At 44.1% G+C, this 14,554-nt stretch overlaps 2 protein-coding genes and 1 non-coding gene across 3 annotated transcripts; 1 reads left to right on the top strand and 2 right to left on the bottom strand.

The window, feature by feature from the left end:
* Nucleotides 1–55: 55 nt before the first annotated feature.
* inavaa (innate immunity activator a) lies at nt 56–7,845 on the bottom strand. Its single transcript, XM_076741592.1, has 10 exons — nt 7,771–7,845; nt 3,855–3,951; nt 3,254–3,387; nt 3,002–3,124; nt 2,665–2,899; nt 2,518–2,571; nt 2,011–2,236; nt 1,768–1,917; nt 981–1,677; nt 56–850 (listed from the first exon to the last, which is right to left on the bottom strand). Exons 2-10 carry the CDS (start codon nt 3,916–3,918, stop codon nt 758–760), a joined length of 1,776 nt encoding a protein of 591 aa, XP_076597707.1. The 5' UTR covers nt 3,919–3,951; nt 7,771–7,845; the 3' UTR covers nt 56–757.
* A 1,310-nt stretch (nt 7,846–9,155) lies between these two features.
* Nucleotides 9,156–12,867, bottom strand: LOC143326501 (protein FAM107B). Its single transcript, XM_076740077.1, has 5 exons — nt 12,688–12,867; nt 10,955–10,982; nt 10,561–10,711; nt 10,307–10,451; nt 9,156–9,802 (listed from the first exon to the last, which is right to left on the bottom strand). Exons 1-5 carry the CDS (start codon nt 12,709–12,711, stop codon nt 9,701–9,703), a joined length of 450 nt encoding a protein of 149 aa, XP_076596192.1. The 5' UTR covers nt 12,712–12,867; the 3' UTR covers nt 9,156–9,700.
* An 863-nt stretch (nt 12,868–13,730) lies between these two features.
* On the top strand, nt 13,731–14,123 carry LOC143327710 (small Cajal body-specific RNA 2). The gene has a single exon (XR_013077754.1).
* Nucleotides 14,124–14,554: the final 431 nt, after the last annotated feature.

The raw sequence follows: 14,554 nt of genomic DNA, 5'->3' as shown, positions 1-14,554 counted from the left end.
GTTGTTTCATCTCCGAAAATCACCTCGACCATCTCTGTAAACATGACTCAAACTTCACTTTCAGCTGTATTTTTTATTATAAATATACCAAAAATATCAAAACTGATACAATCACTTGGTTAGTAACAAAGCACCATACTGCAGTGAAAACATTCCTCAAACCACCGTTAAAGGCATCAGTGATTAATCATTAAGAGTTAATAGCAGATGTTAAGGTTCAGACAGATGTTAAATTTTAACTATATATATTAAAAAGAGCAACGCGTTTTCAAAGGTGTATCAAAATTTTAGCAATAAGTCTCTATGTTGCAAGGGGGAAACTTTCAATAAGAGATAAATATAGTATAAAATTCAAAATTATATTAGGAATGGGAAACTTATTTGAGAACTACTGCAGGTGAATTTTATGTGCAAAATGTGTGCCAGCCACAAAGAGTTTTTCTTCAGCGAGTTTGTTTTGAATCTTATGATTCACTTGACACATTTATGAAATTGTGTGAATTCACCTCAGAAACTTTACAAACATCTAATAGAAAACTATTCAAAATAAATAAAACTGCCATACCGTGATACGTTAAGATTTAAATTAAAAGGCGAGAGAGAAATGTGCTCATCGGTGCCCCGATAGGGCCACGTTTTCTGCATCATGTCGACGTACAATCTCACAGAGAGTCCAAAGCCTTAATAAATACAGAGATAAATAGGGAGGAGTAACACACATCCCACTGCACATGCTGCAGAGCAGGAGGGGTCTCAGCTACACCTGGCTCACGATTTCAGCATCTTCTGCAATGAACCACTGGACTGGAGTCCCGTCCGCAGCTCTCTGGAGAATCACATTACCCGAACCCTGTGAAGACAGTCACAGTATATTAGAGCTGCACGGATGAGCTAATTAATCATTAGCCGATCTACAATTTTAAATCACATCACAGTGTGTCCGTGGACCAGTTTAGCGTAGCATCACTGTCAGTTCTGACCTGTTTAAATGGAGGCAGGTGAGGTGCAGTGGGGCTCTTGACGCTCAGTGGGCTCTGCTGATCCACGCAGCCTGGCCGTAACTTCTGCAGCTGATTCCTCTGATGCCAGGACTTCAGCTCCTCAGACACAATCTCCCTGGGCATCAGCCTGATGGCATGGTTCGGGTACTCCTTCAGTGAGGGCGTTCGCACCAGCCTGGTGTACGGTGGAGGGGGCTTTAGGATTCTCCTCGGGGACGATGCTCCATCTTGCCACTGTCTTTGCTGAGGGCTGCATGGCACACCCGGGGAGGACAGGAGGCATTTTCCCATGTCTAGGTCTTGAGGGGAGAGCGGGCCGTCTTCTGCCATGGCCCTTATGTAGCCCAGGCTGGACTGAGACTGGCTGGCGTTCTTCTGTGAGCTGGAGAAGCTGGACAGCCCTTTCTTTTGAGCTCCGAAGTGGAACCCGTAAGGCGGCGGGCAGAGCTTTGGGATCTCAGTGGGTCCATCTCTGCCAGGAGAGCTGATACAGGAGGAGGAAGAGTGCTCCGAGCTGCTGTCTTCAGAGCTGGACTGGTAAGGCCGTAGGGGGGAGTACTCTGGAGAATGTACCATGAAGTCTGCAGCGCAGCGCCGCTGGGGCAGCCTGGCTCGCCCTCGATTGTTTTCTAAAATGAGGCGCTCCTTGTCAGCAGGTGGCTTACTTTTGGGCAGTCTGAGGAGACATATCATGTAAAATTATAGTAAACATGTTGTTATGCTCTGTGTGCATTGGTGCGCTGATGTATCTGACTTCTCTGTGTACCTGAAGGACTGGGAGTACTGCCGGCGTACGTGCAGCTCTGGGGTGGAGGGGGCGCTGGTGGAGTGGTTGTGACGCAGGGCTGAGTTCTTGATAAACTGAGAGAGAGGAATCCTGCCGCTCTCTGCAGGCGCCTGAGTTCCTGCTGGACTACTGCACACAACAAAAACAGAGAGGATGATGTTGTCTCAAGTTTAACTCCACCCAGTACGTTTGATGGGTTGCTATTAAACTTCTGACTCCTACCTGGACCTGCTGCTGCAAGCAGACTGAGGTTTGGTGGCCTTCTGGTAAGGCTGATCCAGACTGGACTCTTTCCATGGAGAGTTCTGGATGGGAGAGGGCTCATACTGCACACTGAGCTGGCTTGATGACTGCTGGGGCGACGGAAGGGTCTGGGCTGACAGCTGGAGGGGGTCCGAGTATGAGGTGCCCAACACCGGAGGAGAGAGAGGGCTGAGCGAGTCCATATCTATAGAGAAACAGTCAGTATGAGGCCAGACTGTCAGAGGATGCTTCTTTTTTTGTAGTCTGATGATTTCCAAATGATTCATTCATTTTGAGTAATTCATTCGATTTCAGCACATTAAACAATACAGATGTTCCCGTGTTTCTTTTGAACTGCTGCCTGCTCACTATGTCGTCACGCTGCTCCACAGTATGTCTGATCTATATAATCTCTGATATATCCCTGAATGTTTGTATGAGAGTGAAGATAATCTTCAAATATGTATAAATGAACTCCATACTCACCGTCATCCAGGGCCACCACATCAGACAGGGAACTGTCGTCAGACATGTTCAGATCTGCATACAGAAAAGAAACATTTCAGTCCGTCAAACCCACTCTATGCATTCAAGTGCACAGTTTGGCCTGAAGGGGGCAGCAGTGTCACACACCTTTGCTTTGGCTGGTTGAGGTGCTGATGCATGGTGAGTTGCAGTTACTCTTGATCCTGTGCTGGAACACAGCCTCCTGCAGATCCTTCACTTTCTTCTCCTCCCGCTTGCACTGCTGCAGCCGGCTCTTCTTCTGTGGTTTACTGAGGTGATCCTCCAGGGAGAGCTTGCGGGCCGCCTCATAAATCTGCCGCTGAAGAGCTAAGTCGGTTTCCAGCGCTTGCAACTCTGAATCCTAAGATAAAAAGACATTTAGTTTGTAGCTGATGAATTGTAGTCTGCTTTGCTTATTGCCTCTGTTTCCCCAGACACAGTATACACTGATGGCGGCCTGTACCTGTTTATCAAGATGGATCAGACCTTCATCCAGCTTAAAGGAAGCTCCAATCCTCCTCCTCACCCGGGGTGGCTTCTCATCGGGCATCAGAGGATAGTCTGAGGGCAGTTTACCGGTCAACTCCTGTGAATTCAAAGTGTTGATGCAATTATTAACACTCATTTAGAGCTGTTACAAAGTTCCTTACAGCTAATCAAAGCACAAACTAATATGTTGGCAGGGTGCGCATGTTCTCATCTATGAGATACTGACTGCCTCCCTGATGCAGAGCTTTCTGAGCTCCAGCAGGCAGAGCTCCAGACGCTCCTCCAGAGACTGGTGCTTCAGCTTCAGGGCTCTGGTGTGGGTGGTCAGATCCTTCACCGGGGACGTGGGGCTGTCTGGACCTACAGCGAACACACAGAAGATCACATCATATACATAGAAATAAATATACTATCCACTATTTCCGCTGCACATAATGTATTGTTTTACTGGACGTGTATCATTTTCATATCGTTGTATTGTTTGTCTGCATCTGTGTGTCTTGTTTTAATTGATGTTCGTTTTTGTGCACACACTACGAATCAAATTCCCTGTGGGATAATAAAGTTAAAACAAAATGAACATCTGCTTTTGCATCTGCAAAATCTGCAAAGTAATTAATTGCAATTTGTGACCAGTAAATCATGATTGCATTTTTTCAAGATTTCCTCTTAAATGTTTCTGAACGATAAAATTGATCATGCGAGATGCAGTGTTTTCTTTTGCTTGCTGTTTTCATTGTTGTGTTTTACACTGATTATGCAGCTCTAAGCTACACATGCCATATGTGGAAATTCTGTATTTTCACATTTTACAGTGACGTTCTTACCAGAGTGCAAGATAATCCCACTGTCTGTGTCACTGATCTCCTCTTTACTCTCGATGGCCGTCATCTCGACTTTCTGCTCTGACGTTTTTAGAAATACCTGTTGAAATAAGCAGACATGGCACAGAATAGTATTAATTAGACTGAACACTTATGAGAATAGAGATTCTCTCCTTGTTTTCATACCAAATGGCTTCATTCATGCTCGCTCCTGCTGCTTTACTTAACAAAAGTGAATGACTAGCGAGTGTCCTTTCACACACTTATCCATGCAGCTCTCCTCCTCCTCCTCCTCCTCCTCCACCTCTTTCTCCCTCCCATGCTCACTCACAAAGGAGGCAGACCCCCATGGTTGACTCGGCACATGTGCGGGGGTTAATCCGAATCGTGGTGCCATGGTGACGGGGCACGGCGCGGCCGGCTAGGGGAGCGTGTCGCCATGAGGCGTGTCAGAGGGCGTTTAAAGAGCCCAGACCCCGAAAAAGAAAGCAGATGGCAGCAGGAATTACCCCACTCATGGACTGCACCTGTTCCCCCCGTGCACCCCTCCCTCAGCTCCTATTCAACCAGTGTCCAGAAAACCCTCTGGGGGCTTTGAAGTGGAAGAATGTCTCAATGCTGGGTTTGTCCACACAGCATCAGATCTCAAGGTCCCTGCTGACTGCTGCAACGCTGCCCATTTCACTAACACACTTTCACAAACAGGCGAGCACCATTCATGTTTATGGCCCGCTCTGTTCTGCTGTCGCTTCCCACCGAACATCTGACTGGCAAAACACAAAAATGAGGCGTGGAGAGGAACGACAACAAGAAGAGCAAGACACTGACAACAACAAATTGGAGATTAGGGGATGTTTGTGTGACTGCTTTTGTGAAATCGCCTCAGGACGAGTACTTTATCTTCCCCATTTGTTTTAGGTCAATCAATTTATTCTGGATATCACATGTGTGCCACCACCCTAGAAGGATATCATTAGCAAGCCTGCCTCAATGCTACACATTCATAAAATTGAGGTCATAAACTCCTAGAGCAGTCTATGTGTTAGTATCATGCAAGTTTATGTGTTATAAGTTAGGGAAATAGAGGCAAGGCAAGGCTACATGACAAGAGACACCATGTGAGTGAATGTATTGCTAAGGCTGCTGTGTATAATCCTCAACTCTTGTCTCATCCTCTGTGTTTGGAGATTGGTATCAGGCCTTTTCCTGCAGGGACCAGGAAGACACAGAGCCCGTGTGGATGAAGAGCCACCTCTAACAGGATATTATTGTGTATCCCATAGGCCTGACCCATTCACCGGAGCAGCTCATGTGAACTGATGCAGCTATGGGCAGCCGGTAGCACAATGAGACACAGGCAGCTCGAGCCAGTAAAACAACACTGCAACAAAGGCCCTGTATCCACCAACCAGCCTCAATAATCTGTTGTGGGCGCAATATCTGCTGACAACTCTGCTTCAGGCCTGAGCAGCGTTGTTGGGCCAATACTGAAACAAGGCTGCAGTGAGAGGTGGGGACAGGAACGGTGCTGGAGTTTTTACTGTGCGAGGTCGGGGCCCGCTGCACTCTCAGACACACGGCTCCATGCTGCAACGATCTAAAACTAAAGACGTCTACAGGAATCCGGCCTGGTAATCAGAGACAGGCAGGGTAATGTGGGATTTACCCACTTACACCCCATAACTCTCCGAAGACTTTCACAAGAGTCTGTGGTTGGAGGTCTAGGCTGAGCGAGTGGGTGGGTGAGTGAGTTCGGGTAAAACAGCAGATCTCAGAAGCTGAAGGTTATTGCCAAGAAGTTGATGCCATTTGTCATAGCTTTCATAAAAAACCTGGAGTCGTGGGAGTGTTGAAATTACACCGTTAGAGAGAGCCAGAAAACAGTACAGTTCTTGATCGAGTGTAACAGGAATAGCAGTCCATTTCCTGAAGGGATAGCGGCTGATAGCACAGTCTCCACCCTGCACACTCGACCAATGTAGTCATAACATCTTAATTGCGGCGTGTGTGATCACCGCTAATGACAACTGGGAATGTGTCAGGGATGGGAGCTCATCATCCAATCCGTCCTCGCCACTCACCAGACCGTGACGCTGTAACATCTACGGAAGTGGGTGTTTATGGCAAGAGATCACGATGCGGATTCACTGTCTCCCAGACTTCCCCCACCACCCTTTCCCATGAGCCTTGGGAGCTGCGACCTCCTGGAATGCCGCCACAACCGCCGTGCTCATTACCACTGTGGTCAGCCCTGGAATTACCAATGGGGACCAGCCTCGCTGAGGAAACAGTGAGGGATGCCTGAAACCAGACCGAGGCCTGTTCGAACCCTGTAATTAAGATTCTCTGCTGAATGCTGATACTATGGAAGAAACCAAACGACTTTACAGCATGCCTTATTTCAGAGTCTGATGAAAAGCCAAAATCCATTCAGCAAAATGGATCCGCTCTGTACACAGTATGGGCTGCTGGAAGAAAAGTGCATCAATGTGGGGGAGCGGCAGGAGAAAAAAAAAGAGAAGTGTTGTGTTACAAAGCACGTCACTGGAGTCAGATCTTTGTGTTAAGAAGCAGTGTTGAGTGTGGAAACTCCACAGACAGCAGCAAAGCGCCGACAATAAACAGGCCGTGGAACACCAAAAGGCTATGAGGAGTCAGTATTAAAGACTCAAACACTGTCAGCATGTTTCCATTGACAGATCAGCACTTAAATAGTGCAGGGGGTCTTAGTTTTCCAGCAGAGACAATGCAGGGGTAATAAGCACCTTATCGGCCTGCTCTCAGTCACTGCAGACCATATGCTGGCCAGACACAGCAGGCCTGTCACAGCCCAGTGAAGGCGTAAATACAGAGGGCATGAAGAGATGCTCCATTGTTCTCCAGAGGCTGACGGGCAGGCCGGGGATCATGACACCTTGTCCCTCTGAGTCATCATTTCTGAGGCCTCTGAATGGACCCTGATGGTCATCCCAGGCCTTTGGCAGGATGTGGCTGCAGCTTTTCACCCACACGTACCCGCCACTGACAAAAGAGCAGGGGGACTCTGGGGGCATAACAACATAGAGGTGTTGTCTTTAGCACCTCGGCAGCACCGCATGTCTGTCAACACGTGAACTGATGGAGACTCTGTTTATTCTGCTGCCGAGGGCACAAACAACCACCACCGACCAGTGTGTTGCCCCATATAAGCCCTGCAGTGTTGTTTATCTGTGAAAGCAAACTGTTCATAATCACAGTGCAGCACAGAGCAAGTGATTAAACTCAACACAGTCTTCCAGCACAGCTGTTTGTGTTCATTAATCATAACTGCTTAGTCTGATAGTTGCAGTACTGAGGGTTTTAACTCCTTGTATGTGCATACTTTTATTTTAACAAAGTATTTCTGGAAGAAGCAGAGCAATGGTGGAAGAAGACCGTTAGATTGTTAAAATTTAGACTTTGAAAATATTCCATTACATGAGTCAAATTACAGACATATTGGCAACAACATGAATTCAAAGTATTAAAAGCATATGCATCATGTTTTCTTCATGTTTTGCATGCAAATATGGAATCTGTTAAGTGACTCGTGCCTAAAAGCTGTACCATAAATGTTAAGTAAAAAGTAGAGTAGCAGAAAAATTAAAAACTCTCTTACAAGTGGTGAGTAAATGTACTTAATTACTTTATGAATCACTTATCATAATGACACGTCCTTTGGAGGTGTTTTCATTTTAAAGAGTTAAATACAGCCCAAATAGAAAATTCAATTAAGTTCATAACTTAGCTCAATAACGGTGCTCTGCCGGCCTGTAACAGCGACCCTCAGCCTCATTCACTTTATCCCATATTAATACTGGTTGTACTAATGCGGCGCATCTTTCCTGTCCCTGTTTCCCTTTATATCGTGTTGTTAACATACAGAAAATCCTGATCTTACCTTGTAGTGTTGTATCTGCTCCTCTACAGCATCCTTTCCAAGGCAGCAGGACCTCTTCAGACTTTCTCTGCTCAGATGTGTGAACAGCGCTTGGGACATCTGTTTCAGTCAACTTCACTTTCTCGGTGAAGGGGGTAGAGATTCATGGATTTTTTTACTATCGTATTTCTTTGCCGATGCATTTCTTTCTTGATTTACGTAAAATGTATTTGTGTTATTATGAGCTCTAGAATAATATTTCTTCTCACTTAATTAGCGTTTACTCTAAAAAAGTATTTTTTCGTGCGACTTACGTCCCCACTCTCCGTTCAAATAGTATGGTCCGGCGCTGCTGACTTTCCAGACACGCTCTGCGTATTGACACAGCACGCGACTCACTGAGTAGGCTTTTAATTTGAAAAGAGGCACAAAAGAAGAATGGCCGGAGGGAGAGAAGTTTTAGTACAAGCCAGGACAGCTGGTCAGTAAGTAGTGATGATGAACAAGGCCACACTCACACCTCTTCCCTCCGCCATGATGATGTCCATCCATTGTCAGTGATCCAAGTTGTTGTTGTTTTGATATTTTATTATTTTTGCTGACTTTTGACTGTTCTTTATTGCATTGTGAGCACTGGTAACAACATGAACAAGTAAATTTGCGCAAGCACTGTATTTGATTACCAATTTAATATATTTGCATTTGATACTACCTATACTCCATCAGTGGTGGAAGAAGTACTCAGATATTTTAATGAAATAAATGCAGCAATACCACGGTGTAGAAATACTCCGTTACAAGTAATAGTCATGCATTTGAAATTTTACTTAAGTGAAGGTACAATATGTTACAATTAACATATAATTAAAGTAGCCCACTTCAGAATAATGTATATTGTATAATTGATGCATTAATTTGTACATCACTTGATAAGCAGCATTTGCTTATTTGTTCATGTATCAGTAATCCAATGATATAATATAGGCTACTCAATACTTTACTCAATACTCATACTGATTGATAATTTAAGTGCACATTGCTTATCATAGTAAAAGATCTATTTTAGATGCAAAATACTATATTATATTATTAAAATACTCTAAACATAGTTCAGAAACAACAAACAGGCTACTTTTCCTTGAGCCCGAGGCTTCCCCGACTCTCCCAAATGTCTCCAGTGCTTTAACCAGGCCCTTGGGTATTGCCAGCCTATATATCCTGAAAAGCCTCCTCCAGATGGCCGGTGCTTTCTCCTCTCATTCCGTGATGGAATGAAAAGATCAGCTAATTAAACAAAGTCCCCATATCCATGTGAAAGAACCACGAGCGTCCTTAGGGAGAAGAGCTGCATGCAAATCAATCAGTCCCCGGTGCTTTGAATCAGGTCTGACAAAACAACACATCTCTGCAAACCACTGAGCCTTTATTTCCACAGCACATGGACACACTAAAAATCAGAAGTCATGCCAGAAACAGATGAACAAACATGCAAATTTGCAACACGGGGGCATTTCTATTGATACAGGACAGTTTTGTTGAGAGATATCTCTGATAGCATAGTGATCTTACAGAAAGTAAAGGATTGATGTGGCCCTTCCTCTAAACAAACAATAAAACATTATCATGCTCCTTTAATCCAGGAAGAAGCACAGGAGGTTGATTTGAAAAAATAAACATAATAATTACCATAAAAAACATAAAAAATATCCACCCTCTCAACAGTTGTAGCTTTGCCTCAACAAATACTGATCTGCATAATTATTGGTACAAAATGAGCTCTTCCACTGCATCAGACACTGAACCATGACAACGTTGAAGGAGGACATTTCTAAGTGAACGTTTTGTGTTTCCTGGTGTGCATGACATTTTTTTAGACTCAGCAGACAGTGAACACAAAGGTGTAGGGCCACTATGGTGAGATGTTGCAGGGGCTGATGGGAGCCTCGGGGCCTCACTGCTCAGACGTATGGGTTCGCCTCAGATTGTCCTTCACGCGGACAAACTCTGGGATCTTCTGCTGGTTCTCCCGCTGCCTGATCTCCTCCTGCTCATACTGGAAAAACAAAGAACAACTCAGCATACTGATATATTATTATATGTCATATCAGATTGTTAATGCAGATGCATCAATGCATAAGCAGCATTTAATTGGTTTGATTATTTTATTTATAGTTTGTTGTTTCACATTTGGGTATTGAACTGTTTTTTATTAACATCTAGAGGGGAAATGTCTCTTTGATTGAACTGCTCATAGACATATGAGTAAATTACATGGAGACGCTGCTTTTTAAGAAGGAGTCGCAGACCAAACAGGTTGGGAGACGCTGAATCTAAATTTGGTGTGTAGATGTGGTGGAGCATTAAGCACAGACAAGGTAAAGTACCTCCAAACAATATACTTATTTACCTTCCACTACTGAGTACTACTATTAGTTCTTAAAACCCCTTAATCCTCAGAGCCTTTCGGTTGCACTAACAACACCCCTTGTGTGTTTGGCCCAGTGCGGATTTATTTGTGGTTAATGAGACTTTCAGCTGTTTGTTTTGTGTTTCTGACCTCTTCCAGCTTCTGCTGCCTCTTGCGGAGCTCCGTCTCTAGATCTGAGGGCCCCCGTCGGGCCATCTCCTCCTCCTTGTGCAACTCCAGCCTGCGCTGCTCCAACACTCGCTTCAGCTCTGGTTTCTCCTCCAGCAGCAGGCCCCTGCGTTATCAGCCAGAGTCACACTCAGACACACACACACAACCCACCCTGCCCTGCTCTGACTCAAATGATGGCCCCCGTAAGATGAGAGAGTGGAGGCCTGCGGTACCGTTTATGGCTGAGCAGAAGCTCCCGGTGCAGGTTCTGGTAGCTTGGTGTCTCCACAGAGGAACCATTCAGCCTCCTGGGCTGAACGCTCTCCTCACTGCTCTGGTCTGCCGTGGACTGACGGGACAGCGGCGGATGGCCAACGGACGTCTCTGAGGAACATGAAACAAGTCATATCACTGTGTGTTGACATGTAACTCCTCAGATTTTTGATCTATTCTGATAAAATCTTGAACTGGATAAATTGAAAAGACACCAGTTGTCTCAGAATATCAATCAAATATTTGACTGATAGTTCAAACAATGTACTATCCAAACAGATTGTCCTGTTTGATCACCCACAGTTTCTTGTTTTAATTTTTGAACATATTTCCAGTTTGTGTGTGTTAACATACCTTTTTTGTGATGTCCATATCCTGTTTTCTGTCAGTTTAAAAGTGTGAAAGAAGACAGAGGAAGGGACACACTGTTGGTAACGTGACAAGTGAATCATTAGCTGAGATAAACATGTTAACACTGACGTGCCAAAGCTGGTTTGTCAAAACATCTTGAATTTGCTCTTCATCGGATACGACAGAGGGCATAATTAGATACTGAGGAGCTAAAGGGGACAGTGCCCGCTGTGCTGCTTAAGCAGGTGAGCTTCGTTTACTTGGAGCACGAAAGTGACATAACAGTAATGCAGGCTTGTCCCCTCAGTGAATGTCTCTGGCAAAAACATGATCAAAGCTCTACCAGCAATTAAAAAAAACAATGATGTAATATGTGCATGTATGCAAAACAACATGGGGCGAAAACTTGGCGTGATACCCTCCTGTAACACAATCACACAGACACCTCTGCCACACCCAGTGAAACCAGAGAAGCAGGAGGGAAGGATCGCGTTGAGCACGTAACAGATGGTAGATGCTGTTAACTGGTCAGACAAAGTCAAAGCAGATGATAGCAGCATATTCATGTTATAAACTGCCCTGCAGCTGCCCTCGTCCTGAGACGCTTGGAGCTCTGAAGCGTATTTGGGATTGTGCCTTTTACTGTTCCTGTCACCGACATAAGCCTCCGAAATCCTGTCCCTGCCCTGGCCCCTGCAGGGAGGCTGAGCTGGGAGGTAACCTGACTGGTGTCTGAGCTGATGGTTGCCATTGTTCCAGTCACAGCCTGCAGGGCCGGGATGGGTTCCAGCTAAATCACTCCTCCTGATCTCTCAACTGCTCCTCCTCTCTAGAACGGGCGCTCTGAACTGTATTATCACTCACCGACTTCAGAAACATCAACATGTTTTGTTTTCATACATTGAAACATGAAAAACTAACACTGGTATGATTATTTGTTCTTCAAATGACAAAGGTGATATGTTTACACCTGCACTTTATATTTTATACTTATACCTGTATGTTATATTTGCCTACTGTGACTGCTTCACGTGTTCATGCAGTATATTTTAGTGTATTCATATCTGCCACTTTGCTGGTTATTCTACTGGATATACAAAGTACAATTTTCTGCACTTTGCTGCGTTTGGCCCATCTGATTAGATATTAAACTGCCTTTCGTTGCTTGTACTTTGTGCAGTGACATTGAAGTTGAATCAGACCCATTGAATCTCATCTTAAACACGGGACATCAGTCTCCAGAAGTCATGAATAATGAATAGTCATTTCAGAATCAATGGAGCATTTCTGTAAACAACAAGACACACATGAATGTAAGATATACACACTCAATAACCACACACACGCACCTACACTTGATAGCTTTCAATATGGATGAAAACTTTGATAACAACACACACACACACACACACACACACACACACACACACACACACACACACACACATGCATCTCTAAATGAATGTACTATAGCATCTAATTCAATAATCTTTATCATCCTAATCAGATTGACAATGTTTTATTTTTGTCCACAATGTATAAAATGTTAAAAGAGACATAAAATCTATTGGACATATATAATTCAAAATGAACAATGACTGTACACTTGCTGCGGTTACACTTACAGGCCGACTGAAGTCAGCTAAAGCGTTGACAGATGGCCACCAGACCAGACGTTGCCCTCTCATTCACCAGACAGAAGTAAAGGTTTAAGAGAGCAACATGCAAGAACTCACCTTTCTTGCAGTCGACCCCTCCATGGCAGGATGGTGGAGGACCACTCTTTCTGCCCAGCTACAGTGTTCCTGTTTTAGTCCATTGTAGAAAAGAATCACACCTCCTCACATAGTTTGTCTGTTGTCTGTTTCTCTGCTGCATCCAGGTCCAACATATTGCTGTTGATGAGGGATCCTCAGACTCTGTGTGCCACGTAGAAGTAGTCAATAGTGGTAGTAGACACTGAAATCTTATTACGCCATTCAAGATTACCTCACAACCCCCACAGGCCATGGGATGCTAGATTAGTTAATTGTCGCTGACGCAAATGCAGCTTAATACCAACCTAGCACGGCACTAGTTAGCAGAGTGGACTCCTCTACACACGAGCTCATTAATACTGACAGAATCAACGCAGGCTTTCAGGCAAACCAATGTACTGTGCATGTGTGAAATGGTCAGATTTTTTACTTTGTTCTTTGGGTTCTAGGCCTGGACACATGCAGAACAATCAGTGGCAGCATATGGTATTGTGTTTGCTCCATTTGAACTTATTTACTAAATATGTATAGTATCAATGCAAAGGTATTAAGATTAATAATTAACTATTTTCCAGCCATTTACAAAGCAGTTATGCCTATGATGGTGGATAGAGCAATAATCATTGCGTTTTTATTACATTTACAATCACTTCATGAAGTGTAAATGATCCCTCTCTTACCATATTTGTTTGACTTATTTATCATTTCTAATGTTTGAAGAGTGCATCTGATTCATTTATTTTTTATTAATTATAAACATGATGTAGAATTCATCTTTGGCACTTACATTACTTCATATCGGCGTACTTACATTACTCCTCTATTGGATTATTGACTGCTTACTATAAACAAAATGTTACATTTCTGCTGTATTTAGATTTACTTAAGTGTAAAACTGTAATTTATTCATTTAATCCAAGAAATATCAAGCGAAAGGAGGGAGGAGAAATAATTTCCTTTCATGGCCACATGAGGTCGCTATACAATCATGTTCTGCTCCCAATATCCCATGATTCCATGCGGCTCCTCGTAATAAAAGCGACCCGGATGTTCCTTGTTCACTGCTTGAATGATGGGTGGTTGTGAGTGTTTGTGATTGTTTGTGTGAGCGCTTGTGTGAGTGTTTGGTGAGTGAAAGTGGAGCGTTTGTGCGTGAGTGTGACTTTCTGTAAAAACCTACACACTGATCTTATTTGATCTGGTCTGAGTTTGGCTCTGCTCCGATCGGAAATGATAGGAAACCCGCTCGCAAGCCTCCGTGGCGATGAGCAGCAGACGAGATTTAACCTCCAGGGCCTCCACGCTACATGCTGTGGTCAGAGGTGATGAATTGATCAGATATACTAGTTCTGGTGAGTTTTTCTTCAGCTCAAGCTCCACAGTGGACAATGAGTAAAGAGGCGATTCTGATCTAACCACAGCCGCAAAGCAGCCGGAAGCCCTGGACGGACATTTGATCGTTTTAAAGCCCGCGAGGCATTTGGTAAGGCTCGCGTACTGCTCACGAGACACTGCTTGTATTAGGACGGGAGGCGTCAGTGGCTTTTCTCTTCCGATAAATTGTTTGTTAAACGTTTACAGGCACTCAGTGAAATTATATGTGAATAAGAGCTAAACTAACTCAAATACAACCGACTGAGACTATCTATCGAAAGATAAACGCATTAATTAAGTGAATGGTGATCCAAAAGTCTAGTCTACAGCAGCAGTCTCCAACATTTTTTGCGCCACGGACTGGTTTCACGTAAAACAATACCAGCATAGAAACGAATAAAAACAAATGATTAAAAAATACAACTGACCATTACCCTGAATGTAGTTGTTGTAATAAGTGGGAGCCCTACGC

Source organism: Chaetodon auriga, chromosome 10, assembly GCF_051107435.1.
Source record: "Chaetodon auriga isolate fChaAug3 chromosome 10, fChaAug3.hap1, whole genome shotgun sequence".
NCBI classification, from domain to species: domain Eukaryota; kingdom Metazoa; phylum Chordata; class Actinopteri; order Chaetodontiformes; family Chaetodontidae; genus Chaetodon; species Chaetodon auriga.
The sequence above is the reverse complement of the archived record's forward strand: the minus strand, read 5'-3'. Positions and strand labels throughout refer to the sequence as shown.

Bases quoted from the DNA above. Each gene is read 5' to 3' on its own strand.
- LOC143326501 (XM_076740077.1), bottom strand. From the start codon at position 12,711: ATGGAGGGGTCGACTGCAAGAAAG. The intron at 10,983-12,687 runs GTGAGTTCTTGC...TTAAACTGACAG, and splicing joins AGGGGTCGACTGCAAGAAAG to AAAACAGGATATGGACATCA. The intron at 9,803-10,306 runs GTCAGAAACACA...TTGTTTTTCCAG, and splicing joins GGCAGCAGAAGCTGGAAGAG to TATGAGCAGGAGGAGATCAG.
- inavaa (XM_076741592.1), bottom strand. From the start codon at position 3,918: ATGACGGCCATCGAGAGTAAAGAGGAGATCAGTGACACAGACAGTGGG. The intron at 3,388-3,854 runs GTAAGAACGTCA...TGTTCGCTGTAG, and splicing joins TGGGATTATCTTGCACTCTG to GTCCAGACAGCCCCACGTCC. The intron at 1,918-2,010 runs GTAGGAGTCAGA...TGTTGTGTGCAG, and splicing joins GCTTGCAGCAGCAGGTCCAG to TAGTCCAGCAGGAACTCAGG.